At 46.8% G+C, this 27,766-nt stretch overlaps 1 protein-coding gene across 4 annotated transcripts in view; it reads left to right on the top strand.

The window, feature by feature from the left end:
* Nucleotides 1-27,766, top strand: part of ASTN2 (astrotactin 2) — an 865,335-nt gene that overhangs the window by 492,763 nt on the left and 344,806 nt on the right. For all 4 annotated transcript variants that reach the window (XM_078061680.1, XM_078061681.1, XM_078061679.1 and 1 more), the window contains one exon: nt 12,818-12,968. In XM_078061680.1, the coding sequence (XP_077917806.1) occupies nt 12,818-12,968 (151 nt within the window). The remainder of the gene's footprint in view (nt 1-12,817; nt 12,969-27,766) is intronic.

The following is a 27,766-nucleotide window of genomic DNA, read 5'->3' as shown; positions in this document are numbered from 1 at the left end:
TTTGAGGAGTTCCTCAGTGAGTTCTCTTGTTGTCTGTTTATGCTTCCATCAGTTCATTTAAATATTCAACAAATATGTGCCACTTCCCTATTAAATGTCGCTGTACTGGGCCCTGCGCGGGGGCAGAGAATCCTGCCTTTAGAAACACACAGTGTGATGGAAAGATAAAACGGGCCGCTGCTCCTTCCTTCCTTCCTCTCTCCTGAAGCCCTCCTTTCTTTCCTTCTCTGCTCAAACATCCCCTGTACCCGTTTCCAGGCCAAGCTCTGTGCTGTCCGTGGGATTGTTCCCAGAGGAGGCGGGCTGTATTACACACTTCATTCATGAAAAGGGGTGAAATTGGTGGTGGGCTGGCATGGAAGGTAAAAATGCCTCCAGCTTTGAAGTCAGACAGAGCTAGGTGTGGACTTGATCGTGACGTCAAGCGGGTCTCTTCCCTTCCCTTGGCCTCTCTGGCAGGGGTGCCGCGAGTATTGCAGGAGACAGGGCAGGTGGAGAGCTCACTCTTTGGCTACCACGCTGTTATTAGTACTAATAAGCATACTCAGCATTCAGTGAGGCCACAGAGAACACGACTAATTTGGCTTGGCTGCTGAAGGAGAGAAGAAGTCTTCAAAGCCAATGAGGATTTGTCAGCAGAGTGAGTCTAACATGCCCCTAGCTAAGGAAGAGCTCGTGAAGTTGGAAAACTAGCTAAGGAAGAGCTCGTGAAGCTGGAAAACGAAGTTGTTGCCTGTCCCTGTCCTCCAAACGCTTTTTAGAAACTTCTCCCCCTGTCTCAGCAATGGCCAGCATGCCGATGCTCTAGGGCTTTCTACAGGTACTGGCCAGTGCCCTGGGAGGGAGGCAGGTGCTGGCTCCCTCCCACCTGTGCTGGCCCTGGGACCCTCTTGCCAGCACGTGGCAGAGGCAGCCTGGCTGGGACAGAAGCCAGAAGCAGAGGCCCCTGGCAGGGTGGGGGTGCAGAGGGCAGGAGAGAAGCCCCCAGGGCCCACGTTGCCTGGCTGCGGGCTGACAGCTGTCTGGAGACCAGACTCCCGTGTTCACCAGCACCCAGGTGTCCCCTGCAGGCTAGTGGCCGAACAGCCAGGGCCGGAGGAGGAGGAGATGGAGCCGGTAAGGCAAGGGAAAGGGGTGAGGCCTGCCTTTTCGGGGAAAGCAGTGCTTCTCCCATCACCAAAGTCCTATTCCTCAAGCTTTCTGGTTCCCGATTCTGACTTCGGGTAGGTTTCCTGAAAGCACAGTCTTCTACAAGTGGCACTCAGTACCACACTCGGGAGAGCATGGATTCGGAGCTTGGTTGGATTCCTGCTGGGGCTCCACTTTTTCGGAACTATGGGATCGTATATGACTTTACCACTCTGAGCCTCAGCTTTCTCAACTATAAAATGAGGTAATAAGATCTGCCTTCTGGGCTTGAACTGGTGAGCTTCCTTTTCTCCGGCTCACCCCTCACTTTACTAATGGGCTCTCTGCTTATTTCCCCCAACAATCCTCCCTCCCCACTCCCTAACACATTTTAGTTACTCTTGTTTTGTGCCATCCTTTGACACCTGTCCTGCCTTTCTTCTCCTCCTTTCTTCTTCCTTCCCTCTTCCTCCCCTTCCTACTCCTCATCATTGTCTTCATCTTCCTAGAAGAGCCAATGTATTGCTGCCCCCTCCAGGAAGCCTGCCTTAAGCAGGCCAGGAAGAATTCATTGCTTCCTCTTGGGGATCTCGTGTATTTTTATGCATCTCTACCGTAAGTGTTCCCTCTGCTTCATATTGTAAACCCTGCTGTCCCTTGCCCCAGCCTATGCACTTCTTGAGGGCGGGGCTTTGTCTGGGCACCTCTGGGTGTTGGGTATCTAGCAGATGGCCTAGTACTCAGTAGTGCTAAAGAATGCAGAAATGCGTCCCCACCGTGGTACATGTGTGGGTGACTGCAATAAACTTGTCTCACCCCAGGAGGAACAGATGAGCGACAGAGAGGGGCTCCCATTTGCATCTTTGTACAGGTCTTGCACTGCCTTGTTTATTTCACTCAGTCCTGCAGCCATCGTGCAGGAAACACAGCAATGATGCATTTACAGATGAGGAAACAGAAGCTCGGGGAGGGGGTCACTCGTGCCAGGAAACACCCTTGAGAGCTTTGTAAAATTTTTGTCTGAAGTCAAAGTCTGTTCTCCCTTCAGCACACCGCCCATGCCCCTGCAAGAAGGAATGATGTTGGTGCGATCATAGCTGGGTTTTAATGTCCTGCCTCCTTTTCTCTAGACCCAAGCTTTTGGTTCTGCTCACACACCAGCGTATATTCAGGGAGAAACTTTCTCTATCAAAGTGCTGGTCTAGGCAGAGGCTCTCAACCTGGGGTCCAAGCTGGAGGTCCATGAAATCACATGGAAAAATAATACATTTTCACTTTCACCAACCGCTCATTGAAATTTAGCATTTTCTTCTATTGTAAACATGGGCGTGTTAACAGCACCTATGACTTCGTCACTAAAAGAAATCACATGCAGTTTTCTATCATCTTTCCTTTGTTGCAGATCTTCAAATCTAGTTTCTGCTCATCACTACTTCCAATTTATGGTCATTATTACATCTGTTACTAGATCTTTTTATTAATGTGTCAACAAAGAAGCATATATAGTATTATATCACAGCTGGCTTTTTAAAAACTCTTTTTGATATGTGGTTCCTTTTGTAATGTTTTCTGCATTTGATTTTCTGCATTTAAAAATGTTATTCTAAGATGTGGCCCATATGCTTCTGCAAGCTGACAAAGGGGTCCTGGGCACTGAGTTAGGAGCTCCCTGTTCTCTGGTTCGAGTAGCTTTCAGGATTGAGGGGAAGCCTGCTGTTGTTAGTAACAACACAACAATAAAAATGAGTACCTGGGTGGAGTAGTTGACAGCAGTTTGGATTCATTCATTCATTCATGTACTCATTCATCTTTCTGATAACAATCTGGAGCCTGTCCAGCGTTCCAGGTGCTGGACTGCAGTGAGGGCACCAGAGCCCTGCCTTCATGGAGCCTTTTTTTTTTTTTTCAAACTGTTTAAGATTTTTTTAAAATTTTATTTTATTATGTTATGTTAATCACCATACATTACATCATTAGTTTTTGATGTAGTGTTCCATGATTCATTGTTTGCGTTGTAACACCCATTGCTCCATTCAATACAAACCCTCTTTAATACCCATCACCAGGCTAACCCATCCCCCCACCCCCCTCCCCTCTAGAACCCTTTTATCATCTCATGATCCTCACGGTTACCTAAGAGTTAGGCGCTGTTGCCCATGATCCATGCTTGAGGAAGCTGAGCCTCAGGGAGGTGAAATGAGATGTGACGGTTTTCTCAGCTGAGAAGGGGCAGGGCCTGGTTTGAGCCCGTGGTTTCTTCGTGGTAACACAGGGTAACACTTTCTGATTTCCCTGCTGATTGTATCAGCCCCTTGATTTCCGTAGGTGCCCAACGATGGCAATGACAGATACAGTGGAAACAATGGGTATTCTCTCTCCCCCCTACCCCATTCTTATATTTCCACCCTATCTTTCCTGCGAAGCCACATAATGTTATTAGAAATCTGAGCTGGACGGACCCTTCGAGATCACCCAATTGTTGTATCGATGTGGAACCTGAGAGGCTCAGAGAGGATGGGAAGTCACCTGGGGACGCCCAGCAGAGCGAGGCAGAGCCGGAGCCGGGTCCTGTGTCTGGAGCCTGCAGCCTGTACTCTTCCTGCCGGGTGACATCACCCCATTTACGCTCTACTGGCGAGCTCTCCTGGCTCCAGGCAGCTCCCTCTGCTACCCCAGGTCCCTGGGGCCTTCCACCCTCCCTGGGGAGCAGGCCCGCTCCCAGCTGGGCTTCCTGAGCAGCTGTTCCTGAGAACCCCCTGCCCTCCCACCCCTGGGGCCCATCTTAACGAGCTTCTCTCTGAGATGAGAGATGTAAGGAGCTCTCAATGACTCCGTGTGGGTATTTCATAAATAAGTAATCCTCCATCCTCAGCATTTGTCACCGAACATTTTTTTTAGATTAACATATAATGTATTATTTGTTTCAGGGGTACAGGTCTGTGATTCATCAGTCTTACACAATTCACAGCGCTCACCATAGCACATACCCTCCCCAATATCCATCACCCAGCCACCCCATCCCTCCCACCCCCCACCACTCCAGCAACCCTCAGTTTGTTTCCTGAGATGAAGAACTTTTTAAATCATGGTTTCTTTTAAATGTGATGATGGGATTCACAAGGGCCAGGAGAAAGGGGGATAGGCTGAGGAGGAGAATTTCTGTGACGGAGCAGTCAGAACGAGGTGATAACTTTTTGCCAAGGAATGATGGCCACAGAGATCGGATGGACTCCATGGTCATTGGGCATGTGGGGGTGGGGGGTCACACCTTATCCCGACACTCCTGGGGAGAGCCCTGGAGTGACAGAACTTCACCAGGCCACTGGCTGGTTTAGCTTCCGGGCTTGATGCTCTTGGGGGAAATCGGCTTCCCCCAGCCCGTGTCCCAACTCCCATCCTCCACTCCCTAGATTAGACTGGCCCCTCTGACATAGGCTCTCTTACCACCCTGTCTTTTTTCAGCATCTACTATAGTTTGTAATTACAGATGTAGACACGGACAGAGGCACAGACTTCGAAGTAGGCACAGACGTGGGGACTTGCTGGGTGACTATGTGCCATCAAGTGAGCTGTGCGTTCCAAGAGAACAAAGCCCTTGCTCTGTTTGTCCCTCCCTGTATCCCGAACCTCCAGCCTCCATGGCGAGTGCTGAGGAAGTATTCCTGAGAAGAACAGATGTGCTTCAGCCCCTTATTGAGACCCCCTGTTTGGGCCCGGTGCAGAGGACTGGCCTTGATAGCTTCCATCTCCCCGAGTCCTGACCACAACCCTGTGAGCTGAATCTTGTTGTCCCCGTTTCCCAGAGGGGCAGTGGACACTCAGTCATTTTCTCTTTGTCCCCGAGACCACGCAGCTGATGGCCCCCCTTGGTCCCTCCTCTTCCTTCACCGCCTGTGCTTATTCACCGAACAGCTGCTCACACCCAGCACATGGGGGGAAGTGAGTGAGGAAGAATCTCAGCACGCAGGAAGCTTGCGAGCTACTCAAAGGCACAGATACTCACAGGAAGCTCGGAGACCACTCTGCACAGCGATATATATTCTTGACCTAAATTAGCGCAAGCCGTAATTGCTAGAGGAAGGGGAATGAGAAGTGTCAGCTGGAACACCAGCCCCAGAATCTCCAGCTGGGAAGGGATAGGAAGGGGGAAAACAGGACAGTGTTGGCTCAGAAGCGGACACCCCAGGGCAGGGCCCCGGCTCCGCCATGCTGACGTACCGTGTGACACGGGGGCCAGCCCCCACTGCCGTGAGTGCAGGTTCCTGCACGCGAGGGTGTGCATTTCTTTGTTAATCAACAGAAGGGGCCATAGGAATAGCACCGTCCCACGGGGCTATGGCAAGAAATAACCAGAGAAGCCGTGTTACATCAAAGCTTGCCTGTCTTCAGTTCTCGATAGATATTATCCATTGTTTCTCCCCATCACAATGATACTGGACAGCCCTCCCCGGAAGCTGGACTATCCTCCAGAACCAGCCCCGAAAATGGCCATCCCTCCTCCATTTGCACTCCTGCAGTAGTGGGCAGCAGCAGGACCTTGCTCAAAGGCTCTGATGTTAGAAAAGCCCAAATCTGCCTCCCTGTGGCCTGCGGCAGCTCACCCCTGCCCAGAAGCCTTTTATGACTCATCTTTATAAAACAGTGGCCGTGTACCCCGGCCCCCATCCTGAGACTGTACCTACATTATCTTCAGTTGGTCTCAAAACAGCCTTTCATCCTCACAATGGCGCCTCAGTTTCTTCTTCTGTAAAATGGGGATGATCATAGCATTTACATCACTTTTTTTTTTTTTTTTTAAATGAAAGTTAAGTAGGTGGACACAAGCAATGCTTGATACATTTCAGGGCATGTGATGAATGCCCAAGAAGCATTCACTATTCTTGTTGTTTTTCTTGCCATAATGATTTGTAGAAAATACCAATCTATGTTACTAGTGGGAATAAAAGTAGGATCTGTTTTTAGAAATCTCTGGAGGCTACCCTATATCTCCCAGGGTGAAGTCCAGAATTGCCAAGGCCTGGCACACAAAACCTTGCCTGGCTTGTCTGCTGCCTCATCCTTTGCCACACCCCACCCCCTCCCAGCACTCACGCTTCCTTGCACTGCTTAAAGTTCCCTGAACCTGGGCCTGTCCTCCCCGACCTCTCTGGGACTTAACATATTCTGTTCCCTCTGCCTGCAATACTCTTATCCCATACCACTCTCCTTCATTTGGCCAATTCCTGCTCATCCTTTATGTCTCAGGTTCAATACTATCCCCTCCAGAAAGCCTTGTCTGACCCCCCACTTCCGGGGTCTGGCTGAGGGGGACCTCTTTATGATCCCATGGCCCCAGTTATATTGCGAGGGTAACTTCTGTGGTTTTTTTCCTACCTCCCTAGCTCATGCTATGTCACACCTATGCCTAAGTGCCCCAGGAACCAGCTCGGGGCCCAGCAAGAAATTAGACATCAATGAAAAATTTGAATGAGTGAATGGACCTTCCCTTCTTCATTATTGAGCTCCTTACATTCTCAAGCCATGGTTCTTGCAACTTTGAGGGACACTGAGATGGTACTAATCACTACAGCCATTGAACACTTTCTTACATACATTGTCTACATTATTTCTCAGGCTAACTCTGCTAGCTAGGTGTTCCTAGACCCATTTTTCAGATGAGGAAGTGGAGGCTCAGAGTATAAGGGACTTGTCCAGCGTCTCATAGTGAGTGAAGCCAAGAGACAAAGCTGCTGCATACCCACTGGTCTACACTGCTGCTCATGCCGCTGGGGTGGAGGTAGCTGCCCGAGGTTCCTCCCTCCCAGGGAGCTCAGGAGACCAGGCAGCCCATTGTTACCAGAGAATGATTAGTCCTCATCCGTGGGGCCGTGTCAGTGTCTGGGCCCAGAGTCATCTGTTCACACCTCTCTGTGAGTGACACAGACATCCCCTGGAGTTTATTAAGAGCAGGCCACGTCAGCATCTGTCCCCAGCTGCCCTGCCTCATACTCACCCTGTGTGGGGCTCTGCTGACTCAGCCAAATGGGACCCAGGTGATGCATTTGCACTGGAGCAATCAGGTAGTGTGGGGATGGCAGCCTCACTCGGTCTGCTGGGTCTGGCTGACTTCGTTTTGAAAGCAGGATTATCAGAAAAAGAATTCAGATGCCAGAGCTGGAGAGGTGCTTGGCAACACCATGGACAGCACCTGGACCTGGCAGGTGCAGGAACAGAGGCGTGGAGAGGCCAAAGGAGAGCAGAGTCATGATCAGCTCGGTACCTGGCCTGCAGTGGGTGCCCAAAGGTGTCTTGAATGAATGGATGATGAATAGATGAGAGTAATTGGGCTTCTGTGCATTGTGTCATTGTGTTCTCACAATGATCCTACATGGTTGGGAGCTAGAAACATACTGTTTCCACTTTACAGATGAGAAGACTGAGGTGCAGATGAAACTTCACGTAGGAGCAAGAACATGGGCTGTAGAGTCGGGTGTAGCTGGGTTCAAATCTTAACTCCCAACACTGACCTGTGGGTGTTCCCATCAAAGCAAACAAACACCAAGAAATAGCAATCCAGCCTGCTGTGTCTTTTTGTACATACAGTCTTAATGAAACATACCATCCTAACTCACTGCACTTTGCATATTGTCGTAACATATTGTCTGTGGCTGCTTGAGCATCACTAAAGCAGATTTGAGTAGTTGGGTCAGAGACTGTATGACTTCCAAAGCCTAAGATATTTGCTATAGACTCCTATAAAGAGAAGCTTGCTGACCCCTGTTCTGCCTGGGATGTGTCATGTACTTGATTAAAGTTGGTTTTTTTCTCCTCTCAAGTGCAGAAGTGGCTTTATCAGGGTCCTTTTTCTAAGACTTTATAGGCCTTGCAAATTCCACAATGTAACAGGGAGGGTCTGGAACTGGAAGGGCTGGTGTGGGGTTAGGAGCACTGAAGTAAGAGCCAAGGACCAGAGTGTTCTAGTCCCGGCTGTCTCCTACTGCAGGATCTTGAGGACTTTCCTCTGAGCCATGGATAAGTAGGTTGAGTCATGTGCCCCCAAAATTCATGTCCACCCAGATTCTCAGAATGTGACCTTTGGAAATAGGGTGTTTGCCAATGTAATCAAGATAAGATCATAATGGATTAGGGTGATGCTAAATCCATTGGATGGTGTCGTTGTAAGAAGAGGAAAAGACTCAGATGCAGGGAGAAGGCCATGTGTAGCTGGAGGCAGAGGTTGGAGTCATTTGACTATAAGCCAAGGGATGCCAAGGTTGCCAGGAGCCATGGGAAGCTATGCAGAGGCAAGCAAGGATTCTCCTCTAGAGCCTACAGAGGAAGCAAAGCTCTGCTGACACCTTGAGTTTGGACTTCCAACCTTCAGAACTGGGAGAAAGTAAGTTTCTCTTGTTCTAAAGCAGCTGGTTCCAGGTACTTGTTATGGCAACGCTGGGAAATGAGTGCACCATGGTTCCCCTTCTTACTCCAGCGTGGATCAAGGCTATTATGGCATATACACAGGCCAGGAGACAGTGCTGGGAGGAATGCAGAGTTGTCCAGGTTCTGCCCTTCCAGTTCTTCCTCCACGAAGACACAGAGATTGGATGCAGATTGCTACCGTCTGTCCCGTTATAAGAGCTCTGTCTCGCCCCGGGGCACGGGGCAAGTTGGTCTAGCTCACCATGGCACAGAGAAAGCTCAGGACCTGACATCAGGCCGACTTGGATGCACACCCTGGCCTCTCCACCTCATGGACCAGGGAGAGTAACAGAACTCCCCTCCCCACAAGACCCAGTCTCTCAGCTGCAGGGTAGGAGTAAAAAGGTATACTTCCTAGGCCAATGGTGAAAGTCAAAGGACAGGGCCTGGGGAAGGAGCCTGGCACAGTGTCCATGCACAGCAGGTGCTCAGAAAGTTAGAGATGATGAAGATGTTGGTGTTAATGGTGATTTCTGGCAAAGCTGTGAGTCACCCAGTTCTCTCTGTCACCCCAGCCCACCTCCACCTGCAGTGCTAGTCCCCTGATCCTTTGCCCCCAGCTATTGGGGCAGCTTTAAGCTCCAACAAATCCCCAATCCTAAACTCAGCAGCTGGGATGAGGGATTAAGTCTGGAGTTAAGAAAATGTCAGGGTTTGCCTTGAGCTACTTCTCTCACTTGCTCCAGATGATTCTTCATTTCTCCAGCCTGACACAATCACTGCTAGACTCAGTAAAGCCCCAGTGTCAGGTCTTTGTGTTTGAAATAATGTTCCCCTCATGTAACTGATGTTTATGCAGAATCAATCCTTTTAAAAGCTAACAGCCTCCTTATTTGTATAGCCTGAGCTGTCTCCGGTTCCACTGCAAGGTGACATTTTTTGCTTGTTTTTATCTTTTTTTCCTTTGTTTTTCTTTGTCATTCTCTGACTGCTCTCTGTGTCCCTGTGTGCATTCTCTTCCACTCACTCAGGGTCTTTTTCTTCACTTTCATTCTCTGTCTTTCTGAGGCTGTTTCCTTCCCCATCCCCTTCCCCCCCGCCCCCTCCTCCTCCCTTCCCCTCTCCCTGTGCTCCATACAGGACACCCTTGTTCTGTTTACCTTGATGTTTTCTCCTTTTAAATCTCTGTGTTTCTTACTCCTGTTTCTCCCTAACCTAGCTCTTCATTTCAGACTCTCTTTTCACATACTTTCTCTGCCTCCATAGTCCTCTCTTTTAATCTCTCTCTATATGACACTCCTCTGGATGTGTCTCTCTGTCTCTATATTTTTCTGTCTGTCTGTCTATCCATCCATCTACCCACCCATCCATCCATTCATCCATTTCTGTCCTTTCTAGCAATTTCTCTACATGTTTATCTCTTTACGTGGTCTCACACTTTCTCAGCTTGTCCCTCCCTCTGTCTTTATCTCCTCATTTTAATTCTCACTTCTTCTTCTTCTCCCTCTAAGGATATTAATATTTTAATAGCCTTAATGTCTTCTCAGAATCCTCAACTCTTTCCATGATTCAAAAGTGGCAAGTCTCCCAAGAGCAGCCTCAGTTCAGGAACTGTTAGTTCTCTTCCCCCATCCACCTGTCACCCTGACCTCATCCTGTGTCAAGTTGGGAAGTGAGGGCTAGTCTAGCAGCTCTCCTGTCATCTTCTCTGTTGTCCTTGTACTACAGACCTGAGCGTGAGGGACTTGGGACGGGAACCTAGAGTTGGGGGTGAGCAGAGGCGTATCCCTCTTGCTGAGACCAATGACAGGTGGAGGCCACATCCATGCCTTCTGGTGTTTTGTTTCTTCTGGAAAACATTTACTTATCACAAGTTTTTGCCAGGCCTTGTGCTGGGGGCTAGAGAGGGATGAGTAACTCTTGAGGCATTTGCTCAAAAAGCTCATGGTCTTTCTGGGAAACCATAGAGCCGATGATTAAGATCAGTGAGATAATAGATTTAAACAATGTGTTCAGAGGGAAAAGAAATTAATTCTGGTTGGTTGGGGGATGTAGACAGGGTTTCACAAGGAACTCATAGCAAGCTCTGTGGAGGTAAGGCCTTTGTCCTACGTCACTTCTGCATCCCCAGTACTTAGAATAGTGCCTCCTATGAAGTAAGCACTCAATAAGCATGTGCAATATATGAATGAATAGATGGATGGATGAATTTGAATAGTTTTTTTGTTTTTTTGGTTTTTTTAAAGATTTTATTTATTTATTCATGAGAGACGGAGAGAGAGAGAGACTGGCAGAGGCAGAGGGAGAAGCAGGCTACCTGCTGAGCAGGGAGCTGGATGCGGGACTCAATCCCAGGACTCGGGGATCATGACCTGAGCCTAAAGCAGACGCTTAACTGTCTGAGCCACCCAGGTGCCCTGAATTTGAATAGTTTTGAAGGATTCTTGGGATTTTATCAGGGAGAAGAATCAGAGATGAGCATCCCAGACCCAAAAGCATGATTAAGGATTCTGAGAAGTGAAGGTACATACTATACTCAGATCCCTTTTTCAGGGATGACCTGCCCGTCCCCTGGATTGTGGCCTGTGGCCCATAGCCGTGTTCCTCACCGGGTATTGCCTTCAATGAACTGCCTCACCCAAGGATACCACCTTCCAGATGGCAGCCCTTGGCCAGTGACTGGCCAACATGGTGATACAGAGGGCAGGGCCCCTTGTCTCTAATCAGGACATCCTTAAAGGGCCACCCAGCTCTAGAGCTCCCCTAAAGACAAACTGAAGCTTCAGATCTATTTGCATTAACCACATTGCAGGTCGGCCTCTCCCTTGTCCAGTCCTGCCTTGCTTACTTCCTACAAGTGTAGAAGAGGGATCCTTGAAAAATCTGCTGTGTGCAACTCTGTTTCAGAGTCTGTTCTCAGAGAACCTAACCTAAGATTGTGTGTTCAGGGAATGAGAAGAGACCTGTGGCTAGCCAGTAGAGAATATGAGGACAGGGTAAATGGAGCTGGATGGGCAGGCAGGGACCAAATTATGAAGGACCTTAATGCCAAGGAAACTAACTTAGATTTTCTTCTGTAAGTAATGGAGAGCTATTATTGATGAGTGAGGTATGAATTAGAACTGGAATGTACAAGATTCACTGACAGTCAGTATGAAAGATAGTATAGAAGGGGATCATACTGGAGATAGAAAATAAGCTAGGACACAAAAACGTAGAACTCCATGCCTCCGGAGGGAAACAGTGAGAGAAGGATGAAGGATGGTCCAGAGGTATCACCAATAGCACTCCCTGGCCTCTTCTTGCAATAAGCATCTCCCTTCCTTCACAATTCTGGATCCCATGAGTCCTCTATCATGGGATGATGTGTACCTCCACTTGGTGCCTGTGGTGTCCCTTTAATATCTTCTGCAACTGTGGGCATCACAGATACACCAATGCTAGGATATCCTTATCTGGGGGCCCTTTTGCCAGAAAGCAGCATCCAAAAACTCCTGTCTGTATATCTCATCTAATAAAACTTTGGCAGATCCATGGATCATGGTACCTAGCCCAGTCTCATCTCTTGGGAACCTCATTTGGGAGGAAGGATGCATTTGCCTAGAATCCCATGACCTTTCCAGCAGCTCTTGCTGTCAGTCTGGACGGGGTCACATTTATGCAATAGTATGAAAAATAAAGCTCTAAGGTTCTAGGGTCAGACAGTCCTGTGTTTGTGTCTTAGCTTTGCTGTTTAATTTGGGGGAAATCCCATACCTTTAATAGTTCCAATGTATATCCAAAGTAGGAATAATAAGAATGTGCTCATTTTGCAGAGTTGCTACGGGGAGGTCTGGAATCTCTAGAAACATACAGAATGTGAGTTAAGAGTTGTATAGCAGGAAGAGCTTTCCTTTTTGGACTCAGATGGAGCTTGGCACAAACTTCAGTTCTGCCACATTACAAGCTGGGTGGACTTCAGCAAGACACTTCAGCTTTCTGAGCCACAGTTCACTTATTGGTAAAATGAAAATCTCAAGCCTACCTTCCCAAATTATGAGGATTAATGAAATAAAGAGTGCCAAGTTCCAAGTATATTCCTTTTCATCACAAGTAGACAAACATCAGGTCATATGATGGCATACCTATTGGATTTTTTCTTACTATTTTCTTTTTAGATATGTATTTGTATCATTTTCTTGATTACAAATATCATAAATGGTGCTCTTAACTGTAATGAATGCATATTTAATTTTTTTTAATCTAATGATACACATGTCTCTGGGGTTTAACCATCCCCTTTGTCTCCAAGGGAAGAAGCGATGCTGTCCACATACTTCGAAACCATCAACGACCTGCTGTCCTCCTTTGGGCCGGTTCGTGACTGCTCTCGGAACAATGGGGGCTGCACTCGAAACTTCAAGTGCGTGTCTGACCGCCAGGTAGACTCCTCAGGATGTGTGGTAAGTGCCATTGGCCCATGACCATGGAGCTGGCCCAGGTGCCAAGGCTGCTTGCTGGAGGCCTCTCCCTGTGAGGGGTAGCTCGCGCATGGCTGCTGCCTCTGTGGCCTTCAGCACACCAGGCTCCCGTGGTTTCTCCATCTGTAAAGTGGGATAGTTAAACGTACCTTGTGGAATTGTTGGAAGAATGAAATGAGACATCAGAACTTTAGTGCCCAATATGCAGTAGGTCCTTGAGAGCTCCTGGCCTCAGGAAGGGGACTGTCCATTTGGGGGTGAGGTAGGGCATGTCTTACCTCTGTGGGCACAATGGGATCATGTCAATGAGATGCCCAGAAGAGAAAGTTTCAGTGGAGACCTTAAGGTTGGTTGAAGTTGGGGAAGATGGTGTTTAACTGGCTTCAAGAGGTGGGTCAACTTACATTAGGGAAAGAGTGGGTATAGCCAAGGCAAGGGCATGGAGGGGAATGGCAGTCTTATCTGCTTAAGGCTCCAGAATGAAGCATGGCGTAAGGACACAGAGGATTTTGAGGATCTTTGTTGCCTATAGAAGAGGCTTTCAAACTGGATGGTTTGTTTTATCAGAATGACATAGGGTGCTTGTTTCAAATGTAGGTTCCAGGGTCCCACACCAGTAATGTTGATACTGTAGAGGGGGTTAGGTCCCAGGAACCTGAATTTGTAACAATTTAGTGAGTGTTTTATGTGTGGGGAGGCAGAGCTCATGGAAGCACACTTGGTAAACTTCGCCCTTCAAGATGAACTTCTTCACCTGGCATTCGATGCCTTCTTGATTTGACCCTTTCCAACCTCTCCATCACTTTGCTTCCTTTTACACTAGAGCCGGTGGAGTCAATTAGGTGTGGTTCTCTGAACATACATCCTCGTTTAATGCCTCAGAGCCTTTGCTCCTACCGTCTTTTAGCCTAGAGTGAATTGCTCCCCACCAGCCTGTGTAGCAAACAAGTAGACCTCTTTCCAGATTTGTCTTCTTTTCCCTCCCCACCTTGGAAAAGTGACCATACTCTTCTAAAGATCATTACTGTTTCCACATGCCTACTACCTCTGTTATAGACCCTGTGATCATTTATAGCACAGACTGGCTTTTTTCTAGTTTATCCCGCCCAGTAAACTGAGGGAGAACCCCAGGAATCTGTTGATTCAACTTAGCAACCCAACCATCTCAGTAAATAAGAAAGAAATAAGGGATGGAGGGAGGAATGGGGCCAGGGATGTGGGCCAGGACTGTGTCTCTGGGAGAGACCACAGGAAATAGAATACACAGTAAGCTCTTTTTTTTTATTAACATATAATGTATTATTTGTTTCAGGGGTACAGTTCTGTGATTCATCAGTCTTACACAATTCACAGCGCTCACCATAGCACATACCGTCCCCAATGTCCATCACCCAGTCACCCCATCCCTCCCAGCACCCTCCACTCCAGCAACCCTCAGTTTGTTTCCTGAGATTAAGAGTCTCTTATGGTTTGTCTCCCTCTCTGGTGTCGTCTTGAGTCATTTTTCCCTCCCTTCCCCTATGATCCTGCGTCTTGTTTCTCAAATTCCTCATATCAGTGAGATCATATGATACTTATCTTTCTCTGATTGACTTATTTCACTTAGCATAATACCCTCTAGTTCCATCCACGACAAGATTTCATTTTTTTGATGGCTGCGTAATATTCCATTGTATATATAAAGCACATTTTCTTTATCAGTTCCTCTGTCGACGGACATCTGGGCTCTTCCCATAGCTTGGCTATTATGGACATTGCTGCTATAAACATTGGGGTGCATGTGCCCCTTCGGATCACTACATTTGTATCTTTGGGATAAATACCCAGTAGTGCAATTGCTGGGTCGTAGGGTAGCTCTATTTTCAACTTTTTGAGGAACCTCCATACTGTTTTCCAGAGTGGCTGCACCAGCTTGCATTCCCACCAACAGTGTAGGAGGGTTCCCCTTTCTCTGCATCCTCGCCAACATGTGTTGTTCCCTGACTTGTCAATTCGAGCCATTCTGACTGGTGTGAGGTGGTATCTCATTGAGGTTTTGATTTGGATTTCCCTGATGCCTAGTGATGTTGAGCACTTTTTCATGTGTCTGTTGGCCAGTTAGATGTCTTCTTTGCAGAAATGTCTGTTCGTGTCTTCTGCCCATTTCTTGGTTGGATTATTTGTTCTTTGGGTGAACAAATAATTGGGTAAGCCCTTTATCTGATATGTCATTTGCAAATATCTTCTCCCATTCTGTCGTTTGTCTTTAGGTTTTGTTGTGCAAAAGCTTTTTATCTTGATGAAATCCCAATAGTTCAGTTTTGCCGTTGCTTCCCTTGCCTTTGGCGATGATCTAGGAAGAAGTTGCTGCGGCTGAGGTCGAAGAGGTTGCTGCCTGTGTTATCCTCATGGATTTTGATGGATTCCTTTTTCACATTTAGGTCTTTCATCCATTTTGAGTCTATTTTTGTGTGTAGTGTAAGGAAATGGTCCAGTTTCATTCTTCTGCATGTGGCTGTCCAATTTTCCCAACACCATTTGTTGAAGAGACTGTCTTTTTTCCATTGGACATTCTTTCCTGCTTTGTTGAAAATTAGTTGACCATAGAGTTGAGGGTCCATTTCTGGGCTCTCTACCCTGTTCCATTGATCTACGTGTCTGTTTTTGTGCCAGTACCATACTGTCTTGATGATTACAGCTTTGTAATAGAACTTGGAGTCTGGAATTGTGATGCCACCAGCTTTGCTTTTCTTTTTCAACATTCCTCTGGCTATTCGGGGTCTTTTCTGGTTCCATACAAATTTTAGGATTATTTGTTCCATTTCTTTGAAAAAAGTTGATGGTATTTTGATAGGGATTGCATTGAATGTGTAGATTGCTCTAGGTAGCGTTGACATCTTCACAATATTTGTTCTTCCAATCCATGAGCATGGAACGTTTTTCCATTTCTTTGTGTCTTCCTCAGTTTCTTTCATGAGTATTCTATAGTTTTCTGAGTACAGATTCTTTGCCTCTTTGGTTAGATTTATTCCTAGGTATCCTATGGTTTTGGGTGCAATTGTAAATGGGATCGACTCCTTAATTTCTCTTTCTTCTGTCTTGTTGTTGGTGTATAGAAATGCAAGTGATTTCTGTGCATTGATTTTATATCCTGCCACTTTACTAAATTCCTATAGGAGTTCTAGCAGTTTTGGGGTGGAGTCTTTTGGGTTTTCCACATAAAGTATCATATTATCACGCAGTCAGCTCTTAATGTGCCTGCACCACAGGTAGGGAAACAGACAATGGCTGGGAGACCAATACAAAGAAGAAACTTCTAGAGAATGAAATAATGCAATTAAACTGTATTGTAGACTCAAAGATCAACAGATCTTCAAAGGTAGATGGGCAAGTGGAGATTTTTTTTTAGTAGAATTCTTAGGATTATAAGTGACAGAAACTCAGAACTAGTTTAGGCAAAAAGAAAAAAAATGTATTGGATCAAACAGAAGTCAAGGCACAGTAGGATTAAGGGGATCAAACAATGTCATTGGGATCCCTCTTCTCTTCTCTCTGCTTGCCTCAGCACCATGCCATTCTCTGGACAACTCTAGCTTCCCCACTCACTAAGAACATCTTTTTCCCAGTTCCTCCAGCTAAAGTCATAGGATTTCATCTCATTGGGCCAGCTTGGTCCTCATGCCCATCACTGTACCAGTCATTGTGGTCAGGGGGGAGGACTGGGCTCATCCGAGATCCAGTCATACCTGGGACTTGGGCCAAGTGGCACCTGCCCTAAAATGCACGGTAGTGAGTTGAGGGAAGGCCCAGACTCTCAAGGAAAAGTAGGGTGCAAGCAACAGAAAGGGGGGTTGGTGTCAGCAGGTGTCTACTTCAGACGAGATCGGGCACGTTCAGGGTGGTATGGCCGTAGACTGCAGGTGTCTACTTCAGAGTATTGCAACCCTGCCTTCCATTTTGCATAATAGAAAAGTGAGGCCCGGTGAGAGAAAGGAGGACCTGCCCAAGTCTTAAAGCTAGGCAGTGGACACACGGCTCAAAAAGACATCCCAGATCAGCAGTGTGGTCTCCAAAACACGAAGCTGGCATTTCTGAAAGGCATTACGTTGTCTGCCTCTATTCCCTTTTTCCATCAATTCTGTTTCCTGAACTCCCTTTCCTCAAAGATAGATGTCCTAGAAGAATGAAATCTCAGCATGCAGAGGTGTGCACGCACAAGCGTGTACCTAGGTGGGATATGTCTCTTGGTCCCTCCCATCAGTGTAAACTGGCAAAATGCAGAGAGAGAGCAAAAGAACATTCCTTCCCTGGAGGTTAAGAGAAAATTCAGCCTTCTGATGAGGTTGCCAGAGACCTTCCTCTCTAGATTAAAGATCTAATGTTAAAACTGCAACTTCAGGGCTCGATGCAGCTAAGGTAAGCTCTTCTCTGCACTTTCAGAGTCGATGGGGAGACACCCACTTTTACTCTGAACTTTAAAATTTCTCTTATTTCTCTGTAGACTCTTTGTCATACCCGCAGAGAGAAACTTTTTCTTACAGCCCCTCTTCTAAGAAACTCCATCTGGCAAAAAAAAAAAAAAAAAAAAAAATAGTAATAACACCTTCTGTTTTTCGCACTTTAGAGTTCTCAAGTCATGTCTGCATCCAATAACTCATCATCACAACAAACCGGGACAGCAGGTCCCTCACCCACGTGGGAAGCAGAGTGACTTCCCAATACGACCACAAGGTGGCCAGGTAGAGGTCCAAGGACATGTTTTCAATATTCTTCTTGCCAGAACCATTTTGGCTTTGCTTTCCTGTGGTGCAGAAAGGAGATAGTGGGAGAGGAGCTGAGAAAGAAGGCTGGGCTGAGTGAACTGGGTTTAAGTTCTGGCTTGGTCATTGGTGAGCTTTCGAATCTACGTTGACCTCGTTAGTCTCAGTTTCTTAATCTCTCAGAAGGGAGCAGTAGCTCTTGAACTCATAGGTTTTCTGAAAAATCAAAGAACGTACTCGGAAATGATTAGGGATTTACAAAAGGCCATTTATGTGCAAGGTGATGAGACCACGATTGCTGATGTTTTTATGCAGTGGGTATGATGTTTGGGGCCACAAAAATTCAGGAGCACAGCATATTTAATTTTCTATGATGTTTCTGTAACTGAATTTCATTTCTGTACCGCTCCATCCATTGGTAGTGGAAACATACTTCTAGCTCAACTTAGGTTTTCTGCTTCCCACCTCTTCCTGAACATCTAAGTTCAAAGGAGGCTGATGTTCATTTAAGCACGGGGGTAAGAGGATGGTCGGTACTGGACCACTGCCTGTGAATTCTAGTGCCTGCTGTCTTGTCTGGCCCTTGTCCATCACTGTCTTTCCTTTATGGTATTGTGCCAGGACCTCTCTGTTCCCATGCGATTTATAGGCACGTGGTTTATCCTGGTACCTGCTGCCTTGTTCTCTCTATCCCCACCCCAAGGTCATTTGGGGCCAGCTGGCTCTATCTATCAGATGCTTTCCTGCCCTACTGAGGCCATCAGCTCTTCTATATCACACTGCGGGCATTGGGATCTGTGGGGAGCTAGCTGAAGACCTGTTGACATAGGTAGACCATGAAGGCACTTGTCGCTGGCAGCTGTCATGCCAAGGAAGAGCACCCTATGTTTGTCAGGTGCCAGATGCAATCTGGCAAGTGAGGCTGAGACGCTCTCTGCTTTCCAGTCCCTCAAACTCACCTGATTTTCTCTAGCCCCTCATTCTCTTCAGCCACCCTGTGGACAAGCCTGTTGCAAATGGAGCACAGGATCTCTTTTAAGGACATTCTCTAGCGTTTGCAAGACCATCTTGTTTGATTTCCAACATTCCTCTCTTCCCAAGCTCAACTGATCCTTAGCTCTTTAGGGGGCTGGGGAGTGAGGGGTGGAGAAGCCAATTCTCTAACACATCACAGATTTTCCATTACTATTATTATCATTATATTTTACCTTCAGTTTAGACCTCAACTTCTGAAACCCCAAATTAAAAAAAAAAAAAAAACTGGCTTGGTGTTGACTTGGTTTTCTGGTTCTTCTGTGGTAATCTTTCCCTGGGATACTATGGTCCTCAGGTATATAGTTGCCCAAATTAGGGACGGTCACTGGATGTGTGTGGTAGGCAGAATAATAGCCACCACAAGGAATTCCACATCCTAACGCCTGTGACCTGTGAATATTTTACCTCATATGACAAAGGTGAAGGTTAAATTTGCATATGGAATTAAGGTTGCTATAAGCCAATTTTTAAAGCAGGAGATTGTCCTGAATCATCAACGTGAGCCCAGTGTAATCACAGGGTCCTTTAATGTGGAAGAAGAGGGCAGCAGAGGAACTCAGAGCCATACAACATTGCTACCTTTGAAGAGGGAGGAAGGGGGTTACAAGCTAAGGAAAGTCTGTAACACTTGAGAAGGGCAAGCAAATGGATTCACCCCCTACAGCCTCCAGAAAGTAATGAAACCCTGCCAATACCTTGATTTTAGCCAAGTGAGAATTTTGCTGGACTTCTAACCTATAGAACTGTAAGCTAATAAATGTGTGTTTTAAACCACCAAGTTTGTGGTCATCTATTTACAGCAGTGATAGGAAATTAATGTAGGGTGAACAGTAATATGGGGAGGGAGGGTGATCCAAGAGATACCATATAAAGAATTACCTTGTTATTTAGATTTTCAATTATTTCCAGGGAGACCCTCACCTCTTGACCAGGGATGGAGGAAGTAGCAGTGAATGAAGCATCAGAAAGGGGAGGGAGCCTTGTGCTCCCCTTCAATGTGCCAAACAGTAAAAAATTGTTATCTATTAGAAATGGTATAAATCTGGCAAGCACAGTGATATCAGCAAGGCACAGTTTGAAAAGTAAGCTGTGCTTCCATTTATTCTGTGTGGCAGTATAAACATTGCAAACTTTTAATCAAGATAGAGGACAAAACCAAAGAAAACTATAGGTACTTCATCATAATATTGTGTGGAGGACACTTTCACCACCTCTGTGTAGCTGCAGCCCCCAGAAGCATTCTGCTCACGCTGCTCCTTTGTATTCCCCTGGTTTTCCCGGCGTGGGAAGCAGCCTTTTGATGGAATCAGCCTCAGAGGATCAGGTGATCAAAATCTGTTCTCAGCCCCTTTTGAAATAGCAATTCACAGCTTACCTTCCTTTTTCCAATGTTTTGCTCACATATTGTGGGTCAGGAACATGGGAAGGGTTCATTCAGCTGGGTGATTTGTCTCTGATCCATGACAGGTGGGCCATCTGCAGCTGGAAGATTTCTTTCGAGAGGGTCCCTTCACTTACCCAGAAGGGGCTGGAATGGCTAGCAGTTGACCCTTGGCCGTGCTGGACCTCAGCTCAGTGGGGGCTGTCAACTAGAGTGCCTGCTCATGGCCTGTCCGTTTGGCTGGACTTTTCAGGCCACAGAGGCTAGGTTTGCAAAGGGAGCATCTCGGGATCAAGTGTTCTAAGAGCACAGGCAGAAGCTGCGAGCCGTCTTAGCACCTAGCCTCAGAAGTCCCAGGACATCATTTCTGCCCCATTCTATTTGTCAGGCAGGTCATTAAAGTCAGTATGGATTCAAAGAGAGGGAACTGGACTTCACCTGTTGATGAGAAGACTAGCAGAGAATGCGTGGCCCTCTTAAACCTACCTTTGACCTACAGCATGGACACACAGGCCGGGGCTTTCAGGGCAGGAAGGCACCCTAGAGATCTAACAAGGCCAGCACCTCTCCCATTATACAGACAGAAAAGCAAAGGCCTCAAAAGATGCAGAAATGGCCCAAGTTCATGGAGGGAAGCAGTGACAGAATCAAGGTTTGATCTTAAGACTCCTTCCTCCCCGTTGCCTCTGTCTAGGTAATGGCCTTAGAGCACCCGCTTTGCCATTGCAACAGCCCAGAGATTTAGTTGGCAGTCGCCCTGCATCCAGCGTGGTGAATGGAACAGGGGGGTGCAAGATAAGAGCCCCACCATGTTTTATAAGGTAGCTGAGAAGACGAGAGGGGCTTCGGCAGGACTGCCGTGTGACCTTGAACAAGTGCCTTCATCTCTGCAGGAGAATATCTCACCGGGTGGGTGTGAGAGCAGAGAGAAGGGGGCTGGGGTCGGAGAGGGGGGCACTCAGTAATGCTGCGTGCCAGTTCTCGCACGTTCATGGCAGTCAATGCAGGTAACTCTCCCCCTAGGTGGGCATTGCTGTATCCATTTTATGAAAGACAAAGGCTAGGACTGTAAGAATGACGGTCCACGCGGTGATCTGTGTGCAGACATGGTTCTGAGTGCTGAGCTTGTTTTAAACAGTGTAATTCTCTCAGCCATCCTATGAGCTAGGTTGTATGATTATCTCCACTTGACACTTGAGAAAAACGGAACTGCCTGGGAGGAAGAGAGGGTATGTGGAGAAGCACAGAGGAAGGAGAGTGGGGAGGAGGGCGGGTGCCAGACCATCCAGGGCCTTCATAGAAAGTTAGGACTGAGGAAGGTGCAGGGATTTGCATGCTCGCTGGATCCTGCTGAGTGGTGGTTATCTTTTAGGATGTGTGTCTAGTGTCAGTCCCCAGCCCTCCCTTTGAAGACCAATCCCACTCTGTCCCACCCCCCCTAGAAATCACCCAGCCATATTCTCCTTCTCCCTCTTGTGCTTTTTCCATTTTGACCTAAAAAGCCATCTGGCCTCCCAGATATTAGGAAGAGCTGCAGGACCCCTGATTGCCATGAGATGCTGAAAGGCAACCCCAAACGTGCTGCCTTTTTTCAAGTCAAGATGAATAAGGGTAGGAATGACCATTTATTATAGGCCAGACACCTCTTTGGCACCACTCAGAAGGAGGCAAACACTAGAATCTGGTTCATATAGGGAGAGAGAGCTGCGTATCTCCATTTCTCATCCTCCCCCACCCCCACCCCTTAATGACTCAGTTGGGCTGTGATTAAAAGAAACTAAACTCAGGAAGTGTGGGGAAGGCACGGAGGGAGAATCAGCTGGGTGAGAAAACACTTTGGAGCACAGCCCAGGCCTTGCTGACCCGGGGAAGCCCGAGCCCCTGTACCTGGCATTCTGCCCTCCTGGACAGGGCCCACCCCCTGGGGAGTGGTTTTTCCTCCCCAGAAATGGACTCTTAAGGTGCAGTCCATCCCAGCAGACCAGTGACAGGGGTGGGATGGATGTAGGGTACCACCAGGATAGCTTTTCCCAGAGTCCAAAATAGGAGGAATGATGCGTGCCACCTTTTCTTTCTTAAAAATTTTTACAAATATGCAAAGTCAGGGGGCAACACATCTTTATGGGAACTCCTTCAGAGATGCTTAGGCCAGGAAATAGTCTTTTTCAAGGGTGGAGTATCTCCTATACTGTGTCCCCATCAAAGTGCCCTCTGATCAAACAGGTCCATAGATTGAGAATTCTCTATATGCACCTTCATCAGTAATACTGGTCCTGATAGTGTTATTGAAAGCATGAATTGGTTGATGCTATTGATAAATGAATTAGTGCTATCAATAATATCAGTAATAGTATTACTGATGGGGATACATATAGAGTTTTTGAGAGCTGATTTCATGCCAGTCCCTGGGATAAATGTTTGAAATGCATCCTCACATTGGATCCTTACAGCTAGCTTATGAGGTGAACACTATTGTTACTTCTGTTTTGTCCACAAGGAAACAGATTTATTTAATTTTATTTTTAAAGATTTTATTTATTTATTTGACAGAGAGAGACAGAGAGAGCACAAGCAGGGGGAGCAGCAGAGGGATAGGGAGAAGTAGGCTCTCTGCTGAGCAGGGAGCCTGATGTGGGGCTCTATCCCAGGATCCTGGGATCATGATCCGAGCAGAAGGCAGACACTTAGCTGAACTGAGCCACCCAGGCACACCAACGAGGAAACAGATTTAGAAAGCATGAGAAACTTGCCCAAGTCCAACCAGCCAGATAAAAGCAGAGCAGAAATTCAAACCCAAGTATATCTAACTCCAAAGCCCATACCCTTAACTCATCAGATGGCAACTTCTGGAAGCTGAGGATCCTTTCCCAAAGCAAAAGTCCCCAATGTCAGGGAGCATAAAGGGAGGGGACACTTCCTTCTCCCCATCCTTTTTCAATGTCCAGGATTTCTTCTTCTTCCTCTGTATCCAAGAGATCTGCAGGAAGATAAAAAGAGAATGAGTATCGGCAGAGTGGGGAGGATAGTCAGAAAAGCAGTAGAATGGAACTGTGTCTGTTGACTCAGAGCCTGCACAGAAGGATCAAACTTTAGGGCTCAAAAGGAAGGGAGTTACCCCTCAGTTGGAAGCTGTGCATTTGCACCTTTCCTTTGTGAACTCCGCATGTGCCCCTCCCCCCTTCTGGGGGGAGGGGGTGGGAGTGAGACTTGGGGTTTCCAAGATTATAATGTGTGGCTTTCTCATAAAGCCTCTGCACCTTTTTATGATATTAAATATTTTATTCTTCCGGTGACATTTGAAGCCTTCTCTACTTTTTTCCCTTCATTTTATTTCTTTGGGACCCAGATTTGCTGGGCCTGATGGTATTTCTGGTAAGCTGGTTTTATTGTGTGGAAGTCATTATCTGTTAAAGTCAGGGAGCAGCCCTTGCCCTTCTAAAGGGATGGGTTTTACCCTTTGATTCCTGGAAGAATGGCATGGCGGGGCGGGGAGAGGAGCCCCAGAGGCTGGGTGGGGGAGGGGGGCAGGAAATGGGAGCTGTGGCCCTGGTTCTGCCACCTGTTGGCTGCAGGAGTGAAACAAACCTCTTTAGGGAAGGCGGTGGTCATCTGTGGATGACCAGAGAGGGAGCTTCAGACCAGCCTGCCTGGGAAGGGGCCAATGAAATGCTGAACTTCCTTTCAGTTCCCGAAATCTATGACCTCAGAATATATATGTTCTCAGACGGCAGATTTCTAACACTGGAAGGGCCTGAGGGTAGGCAAGGGTAACATGAGGTGGAGGGTGAGGCTTAACTCATTGTTTGGTGGGAAAGCAAATATATAGGGGGAAAAAATTCTCCATCCTTTTGCTTTCCTTTGTCAGCGTCTCTAGAGTGATTGTTGACATTTTAGTTGTGTGTATCCTGCACCTGCTTCACAAAGCTTTTCACCTTCTGAACGGTGCCCTTGTGAGAGAAAGTGTTTACTCCCACCATGACCCCTACCTTCAAGGGGTCAGTATAATGCTGAAGGGCACAGTTTCTGGCCTCAGAGAAACCTGGGCCCCAAATCTGCTCTGTCACACACTAGTCATGTGACCTGGGGACAAATTCAACCTCTGAGTCTCAGGCTCCTGTTGAGTAAAATGGGGCTTATCATACCCACCAAAGCTGCTCTGGGCACTAACTGGGATAATGCATTCACAGTGGGCCAGCACCCGGCCCTAAGTAGACACAGAGTGTGGTTGCTGCTATTATCTGGTTTTTCCTTCAGGGATGATGGGGATGATGGGAGCTGAGATGGTCTGGGTGGTCGCTGTGTTCCGAAGCCTCTGACATGGGTATCATTATTACCCCTTTTTCACAGATGGGAGAACTGAGGCAGAGTGAGCCTGGGTGCCTCACTCAGGGTCACACAGCTTCTAAGTTCTAGAGCAGAGAGTTTAAGCAGAGCAGCGTGATGCCAGAACCCTTCGCCCTTCATCAGGGCCAAGTCTTCATAAACATCATTTGCCCTGTATTTCACGGAGGGGACTATTCTATCGCTTTACTTCACCTGAATGGTGGGCGTTTTGAGTGGGTGCTTTCAATTTTAATCTATTATAAACAGTGTTGCTCTGAGCATCTTTGGGCAGAAGGCTCCTTTGTGTTCTGAGTTATTTCTTTAGCATAGATTCCCAGCAGTCTGTGAGGACAGTTTTCAAATTCCATGATTTGGGCGAAGGTGTGGGATGGATTAAAATAAAGAGGAGCGGCACCACCTCCGGTTTTCTGGACGACCTCTGATTCAGGGGTGCTGGTTTTCTTTCATGAGGCAGTTCAAGCAGTTCAAGGGCAGGCTAGGGTGCTTGGCTGAAAGCGTCCCTTTGAGGGGAGTGATCAAATAAAAGTGGTGCCTTAGGGCGTAGAGCCCCACCATGTGTGCCCAGTGCATGTGAGAGAGAGCATAAATGCAGAGGACCTGGCAGGTAGAAGGAAGCAAGTGGGCGGGACTGTTGTCTCCTTGAGGACACCAGCGGGTCAGGGACCATGACCACAGAGTTCCCAATGGCTGTGTCCCACACCTGTGAAGAAGCACTCTCTGGCTGTTGGAATGCTTATAATTAGACACCTTTTTCTTAGCTCTGAAATGAAAACCCGGAATAATTGTGTTCATCTTAATTATGGTAGAACTGTCGCAATTTTAAGGTATTTTCCCCAGCGGGTCTTCAGTCTTCTTTTAGTTTTTGTTTGTTTGTTTCAAATAGCTCAGGCTCATTGTAAAATAAAGTAAAACAAACGTATATACTGCTGAAATATATAAAGAAAAAACACAAACCAGTGTCTTCTCTCTCTTTCACTTTGGTCTCTCTCTATATATCTTTCTATAGAGTTTTTCCCCATGCATATGCAAATCTAAATAAGAATTTATATCCATAAGTTTAAAAATAGAAGCATAAAAAGCATACAGTAGTTGTGTTTCTTTGCGGTAACCTTCTGTGTCAGAACTGCATGTCTTTATACAAACTTTTCCCTTTTTTCAAGACAACTGGCTTCTTAAGTTGATCTTAACCACATGTAAACCTCCTTCCTTCTGTCAAAGATAAAGATGAACAAATTGAGGCCAAAAAGCACGGGAACTATGTTTGGCTTAACCTAAGTGTTCTAAACCCCAGGCTAGGATTCTGTCTTGCACACAGTGTAATATCCTTCTTTTATTTTTTATCACAGGTCTTGGGGTAAGTGGACAAGAAATGATGTCATCAGCATCATTATTATTAATCTGAAAAGTTAGCCTTTTCCCTGGTTTCTCCAGCTTCTCCCTGAGCCCTGCCTTGTACACAAATCTTCACCACCAGCCCAGATATTCTTGGAGGCTGTAGAAGTTATCCGGGGATGGCAGAGAGTCAGCTTGGAGCCCCGGCCACCAGCCTCAATCTTGAAACCTTTTAACCTTGGGGTAGCAAACAGGGAGAAGGGTTCATAAACCCCTCACTAGCCTTTCTTCTCACTGAGAAGATAGCACCTGAATAGCATTATACACATTCCTAGGGCAGCCGGCCGATTCATCAGAATTCTTCCAGGGCGAAGAGCAGACTTGGCCGTGAGACAGAGTTGCGTTCACATCCTGTCCCTGTCACCGGGAAGCCGTGTGACTGTAACAGCTGAATGTGTCTGAGTCTCTGTTGCATTGTCCGTAAACTGGAAATGATCCCTGCACCTTAGGGTGTTGGCCGAACCCAGTGGGAATAGCCAGGCATGAGCTGGACCCAGTTCTGGAACATCCCTTTCCAGGGCCTGTTCCTATCGGGTAGAGAGGAGCATTGTGAGCTAGGAAACAGGGTCCAGGGGATGCTTGCTTTTTGACACCACCCAACAGTTCTCCAGTTCTCAGTGGGCAGTGACCCTGGGGACAATCCAACTGAACTTGGACACAATGCACTAGAGATAGCATCAGATCCCGTAAGTTAAAGGGTCAGTCCTACAAGACTGCCCCCCACCCACCCACCTTCAGAGGCCAGTTACATGTCCAGCCTGTCACCTGTACTTCTGACTGCCAGGTATAGTTTGGAGGTTTCCATGATCCTCTCCTTGGATTCAATTCATTTACTAGAGTGACTCACAGAACTGAGAGAAACATTGACTTCTGTTTATCAGTTTATTGTAAAGGATACAGATGAACAAGCAGGTGAAGGGGTACGTAGGGCAAGGTATAAAGAAAGAAGCATGATATTCCTACACCTCTGTGTGTTCACCAACTGGGATGTTCTCCCAACTCTATCCCTTTGGGTTTTTATGGAGGCTTTATTTAAATAGGCATAACTGATTAAATCGTTGGCCATTGGCAGCTGATGCAACCTCCAGCCCCTATCTTCTTTCTGGATCCTGAAGGTTCCAACCCTCTAATCACATGGTTGGTTCCCCTGACAACCAGCACCCCATCCTTAGGTTCTTTCCCAAAGTCACCTCATTAACATAAACTCAGATGTGATTGAAAGGAATTTCTTATGAATATCAAGACACCTTATTAGCTCTTATCACTTAAGGAAATTCCAAGGGTTTTAGGAACTCTGTCTAGAAGTGAGGATGAAGATAAAATATCTATATTTCTTATTATAAATCACAGTATCACACACGGGATCTTTTTCTGGCTTTCCTTGATCTTCAAGAATTTTTCTCACCATCCATGTAAGGAAAAGTGATTCTAGAAGCCCACTGTCATGGGGATGATACAGACCTAGGTTATAAAATGACACTGTTCCTTAACCTGGCTCTGCTCACTGTATATTCTTAGTTAAGCCCCTTAGGGCTTCTAAAAATGATAAGAGTGGAACTTGATTTTCTCTGGGGCTCCTTCTTTCCCTGCAACAGCCCACAAGTTAAGCTGTACTTGGGTCTCTAGAGGGAAGACCCTGAAGATCAGCCTCTATGGCAGTCAATGGGACTTGTGCTCCCCGCCACCCCTGGTTCCCCTGGAGAGCTGTTCTTTCATAACAGTAAACCCTAGGGAAAAGACGGAGCTCTCCATATGGTGGGATTTCAGGCAGAAGCATTGTAACCAACCTCCATGATTTTGTCGTTGCCTTGTTTAGATAATGAGGCATTTCAACTGAAAAGTTACTTTTCCTTTTTCAATTATGAAGTTATTATATACATACATAAGCA

This window comes from Halichoerus grypus, chromosome 14, assembly GCF_964656455.1.
Source record: "Halichoerus grypus chromosome 14, mHalGry1.hap1.1, whole genome shotgun sequence".
Lineage (NCBI taxonomy): Eukaryota > Metazoa > Chordata > Mammalia > Carnivora > Phocidae > Halichoerus > Halichoerus grypus.
The sequence above is the reverse complement of the archived record's forward strand: the minus strand, read 5'-3'. Positions and strand labels throughout refer to the sequence as shown.